A 13764-nucleotide genomic window follows, 5' to 3' on the forward strand; every position below is an offset into this window, starting at 1 on the left:
GGCACCCTAGAGCCACTCTGAAGGCCTCAAGAGAGCATCCCCCATCCCTGCTGGGTGGGCTCAGCAGCCCCGGGAATGCAGGATCAGGGGCTGCACAGCAAAGGGCTCAGGAAGAAAGGCAAGAGGGAAATGGGGCCCAGCACTGGGCACTCAGCTCCATGAAAGCCCCAGAACAGGGCCATGGCCATGGCCAGGGCCAGCCCACCCTCCCTGGATGACTGAGTGAAGGGTCACTGCTTGTAGGGGCAGGGGATGGCAGGGACAAGGACAAGTCTCTGGTTGAGCTGCGTGTCGAGGGAAACACCAGGGCCAAGTCCCGCCTTCTCCCATGAGGCATCTCCGAGCACTTGTGTGACTTCACAAACATTGGCCTTTGGTCAGGTCACTCTGGCAGTGACAGCCTGGCAGGGGGGTGACACCCGCCTGCCCCACCTGCCCCAGGCAGCAGGGACGGATGTGGTCCATGGATGTGCAGCTGGAACTCCCTTGGCCAGGCAGGTTCTTGCCCCACTGACATCTTCCAGCTGCCAGGGAGCCGTGTGGGGGATCCCCTTTGCCAGGGCAGTTCCGGAGCACAGGCAGAGGACAGCAAACAGGAACAGAACAGCAAAATGTGGTGGGCAAACAAGGCAGGAGTTTGCCTTCAGCATCTGCAGGGAGCCTGCAGGCCTGGACACCCCCAGACAGGCAGTGAGTGGGGATTGGGGGCACAGGGAGACTCTTCCAGGCTTCTTCCTTCCCATCCCACAAGCAGAGGACCCCATGACCTGGGCTGCACCCAGGTCACGTGTGGCACAGGGGACTCGTGGCAGTGGCTGCTGGACGGTTGGGTAGGGCTGGCTTTGATCTTCGGAGCAAACCAGTTTTTCCCACATGGTCTGATAGCACAGCTGGTATTATTGCAACTGGAAAAGAAAGTGGGAACCACTGAGGCTGTGCCTGAGGCTGCAACCCCCCCAGAGGCAGCTGCTTTAACCAGGACTGTGGCTGTCCCCAGCAGGGCATGGGGCAGGCAGGCATCCCCTAAATCCCATCACAGGCCACTTCCCTTCTCCTCCCAGACCAGAGTCCTTCTCTCCCTTACAGATGCCTTCAGTTGTCCTCTCCTGCTGACTCCCCCAAGTCACGGGGTCCTGATGACCCCCACATCCCCTCTCCCCCATATCCTGGCTCTGCCCCTGCCTCAGAGGATGCACCAGGTTTCAGAGCAGCTCCATAGCTACCTTGGTGTCTCCAGAGGTGTCTCCAGGCTGCTTTATCCAGACATCTCGCTTTGCCACGCTGTTGATTCTCCGGATTTCCTGCAAGCAGGAGAGTCACAAGTGACAGGAGAAGGTATTCCCCATGCATTGTGTGCAGTGTTGCCTTGGCCTGACTTTATCCACACCTTGAAGCACACATTGTCCTGGTAAAACCAGCCAGCTTAGGGATCCTGCACCTGGGAGGCCCTCAAGGCCAAGTGCAGCTCCAGGCACAGCAGTGGAGCAGGTGCTGCTAAAGGGAAACTGATCAAGGAGCTGCAGGCTTTCCCCAGGAGGGACCCCAGGAGCAAACCCTTTGCTGGCACAGCTGCCTGGCACAGACACATCTGGGCAGTGCTGATCTCCCAGCCCAGCCTGGACCCACCTTCCCTGGCTGCAGGGCTGGGCTGGAGCTGCACCTCCTGGCCCAGGTGGCTGCAGGAGGCTCTGCCAGGAGCAGTGGCCAAAGCCCTCCCTGCTGTGAGCAGTGAGACCTGCCCAGGACCTGCTGAGACCCTCCTTTCCAAGAACACCAAACCACCCTGGGGCCAAAGGCTCTCCTGTCCCTCTCCTGCACGTCCAGCAAGTAGCCACCATGGCCAAGTGATGACCTCTGAGTCCCCTTAGCTGGGCACTTTGCACCCACAGCCACAAGACCCCCTATTTTTGGGGTGCAGATGACCCCAGACCCCTCATGCACCAGGACCTCTCCAAGCACACACAGGTCTCCAAGCCCCTCAGACCCGAAGGACCGAGCACACAGCTCCTCTCCCATTGGTCTCCAGGCAGAGCTGCTCATCCAGCCAGAGGTGGTGGGATGGCAGAGATGGGATCAGGCTGGGGTGGCAGGCTCAGGCACCCCCGCATGTCCTGGGACATGCACCCAGCTTGCTCCTGCTCCCTCCTCACCCCACCAAGGCCTGAATCATGTGTCTTAGGAATTTTGGGCTCACAGTCAGGACACAGCAACAAGTAGAGCCTTGATATCTCATCATGGTGGCCCTGCAGCTCTGAGACCTCCAAACCTGGCTAAACTACTCTCAAACCCTTTAATAGGCTCAGCCAAGGGTTCATCCACCCTTCAACCCCACCCCCAGGTGCAGCACCATGTCCTGTGAGACTGCCTGGTCTCAGGGCTCTCACTTGAGGTTGACACAAGCTGGTACCTTGCTGTTTTCCTCCTTGACAGGCTCCTGAGCTCGGCTGATCCACAGATTAATGCGGGATGTCACCGATCCCGGGATCTTCAGGTTGTCCTGTGGCACAGGCAGGGACACCAGGGTTACAGCAGTAGCTCTCCCCCTGCACGAATGTAACCCGGCCCAGTCCCCAGGGCACGGGGAGACTGAGCGGAGCTGCAACACGCAGAGCCCAGCCCACACGTTGGCTCCATCCCAGCTCCTCAAATTCCAGCTCTCGGCAGGAGCCCACAGAGCGCCGGGGCAGTTCCTGTGTCCAGACCCAGCCCTGGCACCCAGCTCTGAGCCTGGTATCCGCAGAGGGGAAGGTTTTCCCCGAAGCCAGTGCCTGCCCCAGCCCAGGACCCGCTGGGAAGCCCCGGCCCAGCGCAGCTCCTGCCTCACCTTCCTGGGAGCCGCGGGCTCCGCCTTGCTGGGAGCGCTTCCCTCGAAGAAGTTGCGTTTGCTCGCCACCCCCTCCGAGGAGAGCAGGCGACTCTTCTGGACTGGCACGGAGGATTTCACCCCCTCCGAGCGCTGGGAGAGAGAGGGGAGTCAGCAGGGCTGTGCTGCACCCCGAGGAGTGAAAAGCAAAGTCCAGCTTCTGGGTCACACCCTGAGCCCCTTGGGGTATGCTCCCCCCGCCCATCAGCAGCACTGCTTCCCCCAGTGCACCACGCAGCATCCCCAGACTCCCTCCAAGGGTCCCTGCTCCTAAAACCCTGAGGCCAATCCCTTTTCCTGCCTGGCACCATCTCCTCCATCCCCACCAGCTCTGGTATTTGGTGCAGCTCAGTTCCTCCCCTCCCTGTCTCCCTACACATCCCTCCCACCCCAGCCTGGCTCTGCTAAGGGCCTTTGGTACCTGCACAGCCGAGTTGTACTTTTCCAGCTTCTCCCCAATGGTGCTGTTGCTGCTTGGGATCCTCAGACTCGCACTGGTGAAGGAGAAAGGAAGAGTTGAAACCAGCCCCCTCAGGATCTCCTGGGACTCAGCCCATGGTCCTGGGGGGCTGCACTTGGCAGGAGAAGGCCCCGTCCCACCCAGGCACTCCTGCATCTATGTGCCTGGTGAACCAAGCAGTTCATTCCCTGCTGGGGACTGAGATCTCTGGGTGTCACCACCTTTCCAGGGCCATACTGAACACTGAAATATCTCGGCCTGCCCTGGGTTCAGCTCTGCCAGCTCTGAACTGCATCGCCCCCAATGTCAGCGTGGCCCTGCCTACAGCATGCACCTGCCCATGGGGGTATGGAGGATCCCTTGGTCTGGTCACCAAAGCCAGGTCAGGTTGCTCATGGACCCGTTTTGATGTCCCCATGGATGAACCCCATCATGGTGCTGCACCTGTGCAGACACGAGCACCAACATGGAACTACATGACTCAGGAGACAGTGGGGGCTTGCTGGGGGATATTGGAGCAACCTGGGAGAGTGGAGGATGTTCCTGCCCGTGGCAGGGGTTGGAATGAAATATTTAGGGTCCCTTGGAACCCAAACTGTTCTGTGATTCCAGGATCTCATTTGGATGCAAGCTGCATGTTGGACATTGTCCTGTCCTCTGCCAAGCATCGCTGCCCGACCAGCCCAGCACCCCAGGGACCAATGTCCAGCAGATCTGTGCAGATCTGTGCCAGGCCTGTCAGGCCCCATCACCTCCTCCTCCCTTGGAAAACAAAGGAAGGCTATTCCTGCCCAGCAGGACCAAAGCAACACGATGAGAGGTGCTGACCTCCTGGTGAGAGGGCTTTGGCTCTCTTCTTTCTGCTTCCTGGAGATGATCTGGAAACACAAGGAGAGGAGATCCTGCAGTGAACTGTGGTTATCCAAGATAAGCATGGGAGACACTATCTCCCTGATCTCCCCCAGGAAAGCTCCATTTGCACCCACACCAGAGCTTATCTCATATCTCAAAGCTCCCCAGACTAAAGACACTTTACAGTGATAACAGTTTTATTCCCAATAAAGCCTCATGGAAGTCAATCAAGCATAACCAGTCAGCCCTGACTCATAGCAGGGAGGATCTCGACAGTTCTTGGTTTTCCCAGCCTCTCCAATCACTTTATTCCAGAGATCTGTTTTGAAATGGAATATATTCTCAGACTGTAACATGGGATGAGAGGGAGGATGGATGTTATTTTTATCCTGTGCTTTCAGATAAGACTGGAAAGGCTGGAAGGTGGATGGTAATTCCTGTGGCTCTGGAAATTCTGAGGACAATGAGCTCCCTGTTCTCTCATCACTTCCCATGAGTTTTCTCTTGGCCAGCACAAGGTGTATGAACTGAACATGTTCATCCCCACACACCTTCGGTCAGACACGGAGACGGAAAACAGGGGGAAGAGGGAAGCAGAACTGCAGTGCCCAGACCAAGGGTAAATTTTGAACACACTTCTGGGAACAGGCTCTGCCCACATAATCCAGAGGCCAAAGCAATCATTCCTTCCCCCCATCCTCCACTGGAATTCTTTCCCCACCTGCTTTAGCTCTTACCCGAAAGGAGACGGTTCTTGGGCTGGTCCGTCGGATGGAGCTGCTGAAGGTGACGTGAGTTGGAGAAGGGTCTGGCTTTTCTGCAGGTTCATCTCGGGGCAGGGACAGCTGGATTACCTGCTTTGAGGGGTTCCTGGATGGCTGCTGAGGAAAAAGGAGGTATCAGATGCATCCCCGCAGAGCCTGCAGAGAAGACTGAGGTGCAGGAGCTGAGCAGTCAGGGCAGGAACTGGGTTTGAGGCGGGAGTTTGAGATCAAAATCCTCCAAACCTTTCCTGTCTCAGTTGGACATACAGAGTCCCAAACAGCTCTTCAGTGTCACCATGATGGCAATCAGAGGGGCTTGCTGGAGAGGTGATCAGGACAGCACAGGCCAGGGAGGGGAAGGAGGTTGTGGGACCCTCTCTGAGGTTTGCAGCTCTCAGAAAAACCTTCCCCAAAATCCTTCAGGTCCCATTTCCCTCCTGGTACTTTTGGGCTGTCCCTCTCTCTGGTCCTCCCGGCACCCAGGACCTCTCCCCCCAAGGCCTGGTGCCCCATCCATTCCTGCTCACCTGCTGCTCCGGAGATGAGCTCACTGCCGAGGTTTTCTCCTCTGTGCTGCGGTTTCCCACCCTGGTGAGGATCTTCACCTCCCGGAGCCGGCAGCTCCCCACCTCTGGCGGCTCCTTTGCCTCCTTCCTCTGCTCCCCCTGAGGAGTCCACACTCCTTGGTCTTTGTCCTGGAGCCGTGCCCTCACCACCACCTTCCTCTCGGAGGCTGGCTCCAGGTTCTTGTCTCCTGGCGGGTCCCCTCTGCCCTTGGCCGCCTCCTGACCCCGCTCTGCAGCCCGGCTGCTCTCCTGCCTCCCACGGGGCTGTGGCCCTGCCTCCAGGCAGTTTTCTGCCCCCCCTGGCTCCTTCTGCTCCTTCTGCTCCTTCTCCTGCCTCAGCTTTTCGGACGCGGGCGGGAGGCACCTTGTCCTTCTCCCTTCTTGTGTCTTCAGCACCTCCGGGAGCTTTCTCTCCTCCCCATCCTCCGGAGACTGCGGCTTCACCAGGGATGGAGGTCTAGGAACAGGGACAACATGGGATGACAACCTCAGCATCTGGGGCTAGAGGGGCAGATTTCATGCTGCAAGTGAGGCAAAAGGCTCTGGGGAGGGACATAAAAATCCCACCAACATCCTGGAGTCCTCCCTGCAGACCAGGGCTTGCAGCCACATTCATCCCCATGACCCCAGCTCAGCTGTCTGAGAAAAAGTTTGGATTAAAAGTCTTTTTTTTCCTTTTTGTCGTAGAGGTGAAGCATTTCTGCAGCCTTGTCCCAGGACACCAGCACCCACCAAGTGCTGTGCCAAGGAGATCCAGGCTCAGGGCAGTGTGCTGGGTCTGCTGCTGGATAAGAAGCGTGGCTGTGACTCTTCCCACCATCTTTAAATGGGAAGTGTCAGTTGGAAGTCAATCTGCTCTGGCAGCTCCACCCACAGTCCCAACATGACCCGTGAAAAGCTGTTTCTGCTCCTTCCCCCAGGCAAACAGGCACAAGGTCTGGGAAGGGGCAGGCTGTGTCTGCACACTCCCAGGATTGGGAAGGAGGTGGGATAACGTTTGCCCTCCCCCTGAATTGCAATCACCACATGGCCAGCCTGTGTCAGCACCAGGGAACACTTCCCTGTCCTTCCCACCTGGTTCATTTTACTCATGTCCAGCCCCCATATCCAACCCAAGCATCCTAACTCCATCCTGTCTGAAACACAGAAACACATCTGGAGTGGGAGTCTTACTGTGGACACAAACCATTTAAATACTGGACACTTCCAGGATCAATTTAGAGAGTGGGTCAGGTTGTGTAAGGGCAGCTGGTCCCAGAGCACCTCCAAATCCCAGCTCCCTGCAGCCAGGAACTTTGGAAGCACCACTGGAAAGCCCTTGGGTCACATCCCCACTTCAGCCAAGGTCCCACAGCGTCACTGTGAGGTTCAGAGGGGCAGCACAGCCAGCCAGGCTCTGCCTGCTCTGCTCTCCTGCCCTGCAGAGCTGGGCACCCCTTACCTGCTGCAGATCCCACCTGGGCGTGGCAAGCACCCACCTGAGCTCTGCCCTGGCACCAGCCCTCCCCCAGCACTCCTGCTCCTGTGCCATGGACAGCCCCCCGAGCCATCCCCCCGTGCTCCTCCTGGGGAGCCCATCCCTCCTCCCAAGGGTCATTGGAGCTCAGCTCTTCCCACCATCAGGAGCGATTCCCACCCTCTGCAGCAGCAGCTGCCAGGGCTCAGGGTCAGGAGCGAGGCCAATGCCAGCCAGACCCCACAGACCTGCTGGAAGCCGGGCTGGTGTCTTTGACAGGGCTGGCAGGTTCCTCATCCGTGGATGTGGAGGACAGCAGGTTCCGGTGCCTTCGCCGGCGCTCTCTTTGTTGCTCTTCCTCATCCTCCAGGGTCCTCTGCCTGGCCAGGCTGTTTGGGAGGAAACACCAGGACATGGGGAGGCTGTGTCCTGCATGGGGACCCTGAAGCCCCTGTGCCAGACAAGAAAGGAACTGCAACACCCTGGGCAAGGCCAAGGGGCTGACAGAAGTCACCTTGCTGGAGGAGAGCAATGCCAGCATGAGCCAAGCATCCCAAAGTGCTCTCACTCCACCCAGCTGATGCAGGCCCTTCCCAAAGCAAGCACTTGACTTCCCAACTCCTATTTTCTCCTGCTGGAGGGAGCACTCATTTCAAAGGAATCCCTATATTAAGCAAACCTTCCTGGGGAAGGATATTGAACCTGTAACTCAGCCAGACCAGGAGCCTTGAGCTATCACACAGACTAGAAGGGTAACCACTATGGCACAAGATTTTAGCCCAAAAATAAGCTGTGATGATGGCAGTTTAGTTTTCATAGAGCAAAAAGCCTCAGATGAAAAAGTCTCAGAGGCTGGAGGCAACTGCTGAGAGGCTCTGCCAGGGGATGGGGCTGGCAGGGCTCCTCTTCCTCCCTGCATGTGCCTGGACTAGGAACTGTTTATAACCACAGACTGAGCCAAAAAGACAAGGTTTGGAATCATCTTTGAGCATTTTATTTTGCACAAGCCAAATGTAGTTGGTTTGGGTTTGGTTTTGTTTTTTTTAATAAAATGCCACTAGGAATAAAAAGTTCTCTGGAAAACACCAGCTCTGCCACCCTTTCTCCACTGTGCCAAACCTGCTCACCCTCTGTGCCGGTGCATGAACTGTCTTGGAAAAGAATTTTATTGGCTGGATGGAGCTTTTCAGAGCCGGGTTCCTCTCCCCCAACACACCCTCCATCAGCCACAAACACTGCAGGGAACCCCATGGAGCACCCGGCCCCGCAGCAGAGCCTCCCTGCGCAGGGTCCATCGCAGCACCTCATCCCAGCTCCGTCCAGCGGCACCCAGGCTCAGGCTTTGCCATGAATTTGACTTTTGGCGAAAGTCAGAGGGGTAGGGCCGCGTTACGGCGAGCGCGGCGGCGAGGACTCGCGGCTGGTGCGAGTTACTGAGTAATCCCAGCCGGTCATAAATTAAACCGCTTTACCCCCCGCGAGTGTTTGCGGCTTCTGTTCTTCCTGCTCGGGGCAGGCGGGAGCGCGGCGGGGCCAGCGGAGCGCGACGGGAGCGAAGGGGGGCCAGGGCCCGGCGGAGAGCTCAGGGCCGGGGACAGGGCAGGGCAGTGTCCCGCTTCTCTCCCGCTGACCCCGCAGCCCAAGAGCCCCAAGAGCAATCGGACCCGCTGCTGGGGGGCTCCGGGCGGTCTCCGATGGCACGCTTGGTACCGGGAGAGACGGGGCTGGCGAAGGCTGGGATGTGCCCAGGGAGCACCCCCGGGTGGGGAGGCAGCAGGGCCGTGCTCGCACAGCACCGGGGCAGCGATCCCTGCGAGCACAGTCCCAGCCGGCCGCTTCCCGGCTGTCCGGGGGGACACACACACATGCCGGTGCCTCTGCACTGCTGTCCCTCAGGCAGTGACAGCACAGAGCACTAATGCCGGGCTAAAGCCTCATGACGACCAGGTACCACTTTGTTTATACAATCACAGGCTCCTTCAAAGTGAAAATGGGATTTTCCTGCCTTGAATTACTGTGGCTTCTTCTGAGGCAGCACAAAGCCTGGCACTACCCACAGGCAGCTCCTTGTTATTTGTAATTAAGTGATCCACCCATCAGGCTATGGATTTGCTCTGCCAATCTTTCCCCCTTCTTTTCAAAGAGGGATTTATTTTTTGCTGTCTTACCTTTTTTAACTCAAAGAGATGAGTAAAAAAAGTTTGGCAAGTGTCCCTGCCTTGTCCTTTCCTGCCCTGTCAATGATTAGTGCAGAGATTTCTGACATTTCTGCTGTTTCAGTGCTGCCTCATCTCAGGAGAGCTCAGGAAATGCCTTCCGGGGTTGTGAAGCACAGGGGGTGCAGGACCCAGCTGGGCTGGTGTTGGGGTAAGTCCATGGCTCAGAGCAGATGGATCTGGACAGGGCTGAAATGGCCTCTGGATCTGTCCCATCCATGGCAGAGGCAGCTGAGAGCTGGTGGCCTCAGAGCAGTGGGGTCTCAATTAAAATAAGGAAGTTCTTCACAATGAGGGGGAACAGGCCCTGGCACAGGGTATCCAGAGAAGCTGTGGCTGCCCCATCCCTGGCAGTGTCCAAGGCCAGGCTGGACGGGGCTTGGAGCACCCTGGGCTAGTGGAAGGTGTCCCTGCTATGGCAGGGGGTGGAACAAGATGAACTTTAAGGTTCTTCCCACCCAAACCATTCTGGGATTCTGTGAACTCCCCTTTTTTACACCCAGTATGGAGGTTTGCAATTAAATCTCAGAGCCATCACATCCACTTGGACCAGGATTCCTGCTCTGCTTTGTGGGACAGCGTGGCTGTGTTTGAGTTTCTATCACTGCTCCTGCACAGCCGGGGCTGCCCTGGGGTCTGCAGTGGGTCAGGGCTGATCCCTCCTTGCTCCAGCTTCGTGCGAGCCCCTAACCCACCCCAGGATGCCCAGGAGCCTCCCCTGCTCTGAATCACTCTTTGGGAAGGCCGAGGGAGCGGAGCTGGCGGCGCTGCGGGGATTGCTCAGTCACTGCCGCTGAATCAGGGCTTGCTCAGCGCAGGACGGGCTGCGGTCTCCGCAGGGCAGAGCAGGACACGCACCCAGGGGCTGCATGGGCACGGGGGGAGTGGAAACGCCCCCAGCCAGCTCCAGAGCAAGTCTGCAGGCACAGCCCAGACACTCTGTACCCCAAAGAAAAGGCAAAACAGACCCAAAATGTATCCAGCATGGGGCGAGAATGCTTATCCAGGTAATTCTCCTGTGCAGGGCTCAGCTTCCCTAGGCAGCAGAAACAAAAACGCCTCTGATCCTACCCAGCCACAAGAAACTCCAGCAGCGCCGAGCTCTCCGTGGGGCTGTCATTCACCTCTGCAAACAACAAACAACACCCCCAGCGCAGCTGCCCCCTCTTCCCATCCTCCCCAAAAGCCCCTTCGGCCACCAGCAGCCCACCCTCACCCCTCCCTGCGCCGCTGGAAAGGGTTAAGCATTAATCCACAGCACTTACCTGGAGAGATCGGACCAGTTCCTTCTACTAAAGGACATTCCTGCTTCCCGGGAGTTTCAGAGAGCCCCCAGAACCCGAGCAGGCATCCAGGCCAAGGTGCCGTGGGAGCCGCGGGGATCAGCGCTGCCCGAGGAGGGAGGGAGGAACTCCCTGCAAGGTTATTTCCCTGTGCACCTTTACCCTGCCTACCACCCGCTCCCCACCAGCTGCATCACATGGTTCCTTATCTACCTGACCCAGGCAGGGCTGTGATTTGTGAGCCAGCGGCGCGGGGCGAGAGCTGCCCTGCCCAGCAGTGCCACGCAAAACCAGAGCCCTCCTCGCTGCCAGGCTCCGAGCCGGGACCCGCGGCTCGAGCCATCCACGTCTCCCAAGGTTTCGGAGACAACTCCCTGCTGAGAACCTGTTCTACCAGCCACAATCCACCAGTCAACAACTCCTGCAGCCCGGCGGAGGAGGTGAATTACCCGGGGCTGAGTGGGAGGAGGTTGGCTCCCGGGGATCCAAAACAGTCATTAAAACACCTCCGGCTGGGCGCAGTCCAGCCCTTCCCAAAGAGCTTGGGAGGGTCCCCTGCTCCTTCCAGCCCTTTCTAGATGTCTTGGATGGAGCTGTCAAGGTCTCCCCATTCTTATGAGCTCTGCTGCAGCAGTGAGCACTCACTGAGTCTCAGGGGAGGGGGCTGGAGCATGGGGGGATCCAATTTTTGTGTGCTGAAGCCCTATGCCAGAGAGGAGCTGTGTGCCCAGGCTCATCCCATGCCTGGACCCAGTCCATCAAACCCATCCCAGCCTCTGGATGTGCCCCGAGACCCCCAACCTTCCACAGGGCAGCCCCTCCTGCCAAGGGCAGGTGTGAAGCCCTGGGGGCACTGCCTTCAGTGGGGAAATGGGGGTTGTCTTAGTGGGGATGGGGGGCCAGGCACAGCAGAGCCAGGTCCCAGCCTGGATTTTCCCACAGCATGGCCAGGACCCCAGTGCTCCCACTGCTCGGGCAGCCAGGCACTATTCCCTGCAGGAAATGTCATCCAGGACCCCTTGAGTAGAGCCCCTGCTCCCAGGGAGTGCCATCCCTGCACCAGCCCGAGGAACTGGTTGTGAGGCTGGGCTGGCCCTGCACGCCTCCAGCCCACAGGGGTGTGCCATGACCTGAGCAACGATTTTAATCAAAGGTTCCTGATTAAAATCCCATTTCTAGGAGATAGCCCTGTCAAACGAGCCGCCCGCTCCAAGCAGGGCTCGCTGTCTGCTTTTCTTTCTTCTTGCAGTAATCGCTCATCTTTCACGTGTTTTCATATATAGAGAGAATTCAGCCAGTTGTGGCATAAGGGAAAAAAAATTACTTAAATAACCTTGCAAGCATCCTGCTAATTGCTGACAAACTATATATAGCAGTCCAGCATCAGCAGCTCCTCTAGAGCAATAAAAGCTCTGTGATTAATGCGCAGCAAGCACGGCGCTTGCAAAACTCATCGCCAAGGGATAGCACTGGAGCACAGGACTTAGCAGGGTTTTCCAAAGGATTACACTGAACATGGCAGTGAAAGAACACCCCCAGCTAGGATCTACACGGCAAAGGAATATAAAACCTCCCAGTCTGCGATTCCTCTTGTTATTAAGTTGAAGAAATTCTAGACGGGCATTTAGTGCCTGGGGATTAGGCAGAGGATGAGCTTGGCTGACACTCGCCCCCGTGCTGACACTCGCCCCTTCCCGGGGCTTTATTTGCAGCTCAGAAACCTTTGGAGCTGAACAGAGTTTCCTCTTTATTCAAGATCCCTCAGAGGGTTTCTCCTCCATGGGTTTGCCCCGTTTCCCTCAAACCCAGGAAAATGGTCAGTAGAGCAAATATCCTTCAGCAAGAAGTCCCCAAGGCCTATTCCTCACTGCTGGAAATCTCCTTTAACCTGGATGGGTCCTGCTGGGCTGTTTGGCAGCACAAAGCATTGATCTCTCATGGCTGGAGATCTTTGCTGCCATGGAGCTCCTGTTTTCCCTGATGTTCCTCATGTCTTTCCCTGTCCACCATAATCCCAAAATTTCGCTCCCAAGGAGGCAAAGCCAGCCCAGAGCCCCTCATCTCATAGATGAAGTCATGCTGGATTTTTCCCCTGTGAGTTACTTTATACCCCTCCAAACCTCCTTTACCACTTTATCCCCAAACTCCAAGTGCTGCTGCTTTTCAATGTCTGCATCATCAGTCTTCCCCTCTGCTATGATGAAATCAGAGGAATTATCAGCAGTTTGTTATCTCACTACTGTTTTCCACTTTGCTGGTTGATTATTTAGCTCTGCTTGGACTTTCCCTCTTAACTGTGCTTGACCTAAAGGTCTTTGCTTCTGGAACCCCAGGAAAATGCTTGTCTCCCAGGTCACCCTTATCCACAGGCTCATTGATGCCTTCAGCAAACAACAGTCACTGTCAGACCGGATTTCCTTTAACAAAGTTATTTAGGCCACCCTGAGCTCATCCCCAAAGCCCAGCCCAAGCTGCAGGTCCCCAGAGCTGAGGGTGATGAAATCAGGCAGAGAGATGAGTCTGTGGGGGAAGGGATGCCCAGAGAACCAGTCTGATGTTTATCCAGACCCGCTCTCTGCTCCAGACTGTCCCATCTGCTGTTCCAGACCCACTTCAGACTGTCCCATCTGCTGTTCCAGACCTGGTTCCGACTGTCCCATCTACTGTTCCAGACCCACAGCCCCAAGGGAAAGGCTCTGTGCTCGTGGCTGAGGGAGCAGAGCCACAGGATGTGCCCTAAGCAGGGAAACTCCAGGGCCAAACCCTTCTTCCCTGCTCTGCCCAGGGGAGCTGCACCTGCCCAAGGAAGAGCCCAGAGCTTCCCCTGGTGTGATCAGCAGAACTCATTAATACCCTCTAAGGAGCTGGACCAGTTTCAGCAGGGCTCGTTTTTCCCTTGGGAACAGTGTCCTGTGTCTCATCATGGTGCAGAGCCTGTTTCTTTGGCTGCAGGGTGGTGGAGAGCTCCCAGTTTCCACAACTGTGCTGTAATTACGGCATTCCTCAGCTTCTCCCAGGGCCCAGCCGTGAACCCTCCACCTCCAGCCCTCGTGCTGTGCTGGTCCCTCAGCCATGGCTCAGCTCCTCCCTGTCTCCCGAGGCTCATCCCTGCTGCTCTGCCATGGGGGAGCAACACTTTCTTCCCAGGCTTCCCCCCTGGGCTGGGACATGGGGCTCCCTGGCCAGGAAAAGGGGTTTTCACTCTTGCTCGGCTCCATCCCAGCACTGCAGTGGTGCCACAGCTCCCAGAGGTCCCACCAGCATTGAAAAGCTCTGGGAGGAGCTGGAGGTCTCCCTGCATCCC

General features: G+C 57.2%; 1 protein-coding gene across 1 annotated transcript; it reads right to left on the minus strand.

Annotated features, from left to right (window-relative positions):
* Nucleotides 1-1202: 1202 nt before the first annotated feature.
* On the minus strand, nucleotides 1203-10480 carry LAD1 (ladinin 1; the record flags this gene model as incomplete). Its single annotated transcript, XM_082296095.1, has 9 exons — nucleotides 1203-1301; nucleotides 2408-2497; nucleotides 2825-2956; nucleotides 3285-3357; nucleotides 4152-4201; nucleotides 4913-5056; nucleotides 5467-5962; nucleotides 7210-7350; nucleotides 10443-10480. 9 exons carry the CDS (start codon nucleotides 10478-10480, stop codon nucleotides 1203-1205), a joined length of 1263 nt encoding a protein of 420 aa, XP_082152221.1.
* Between the last annotated feature and the right edge of the window lie 3284 nt (nucleotides 10481-13764).

This window comes from Coloeus monedula (assembly GCF_965178545.1).
Source record: "Coloeus monedula genome assembly, chromosome: 23".
Classification (NCBI taxonomy): domain Eukaryota; kingdom Metazoa; phylum Chordata; class Aves; order Passeriformes; family Corvidae; genus Coloeus; species Coloeus monedula.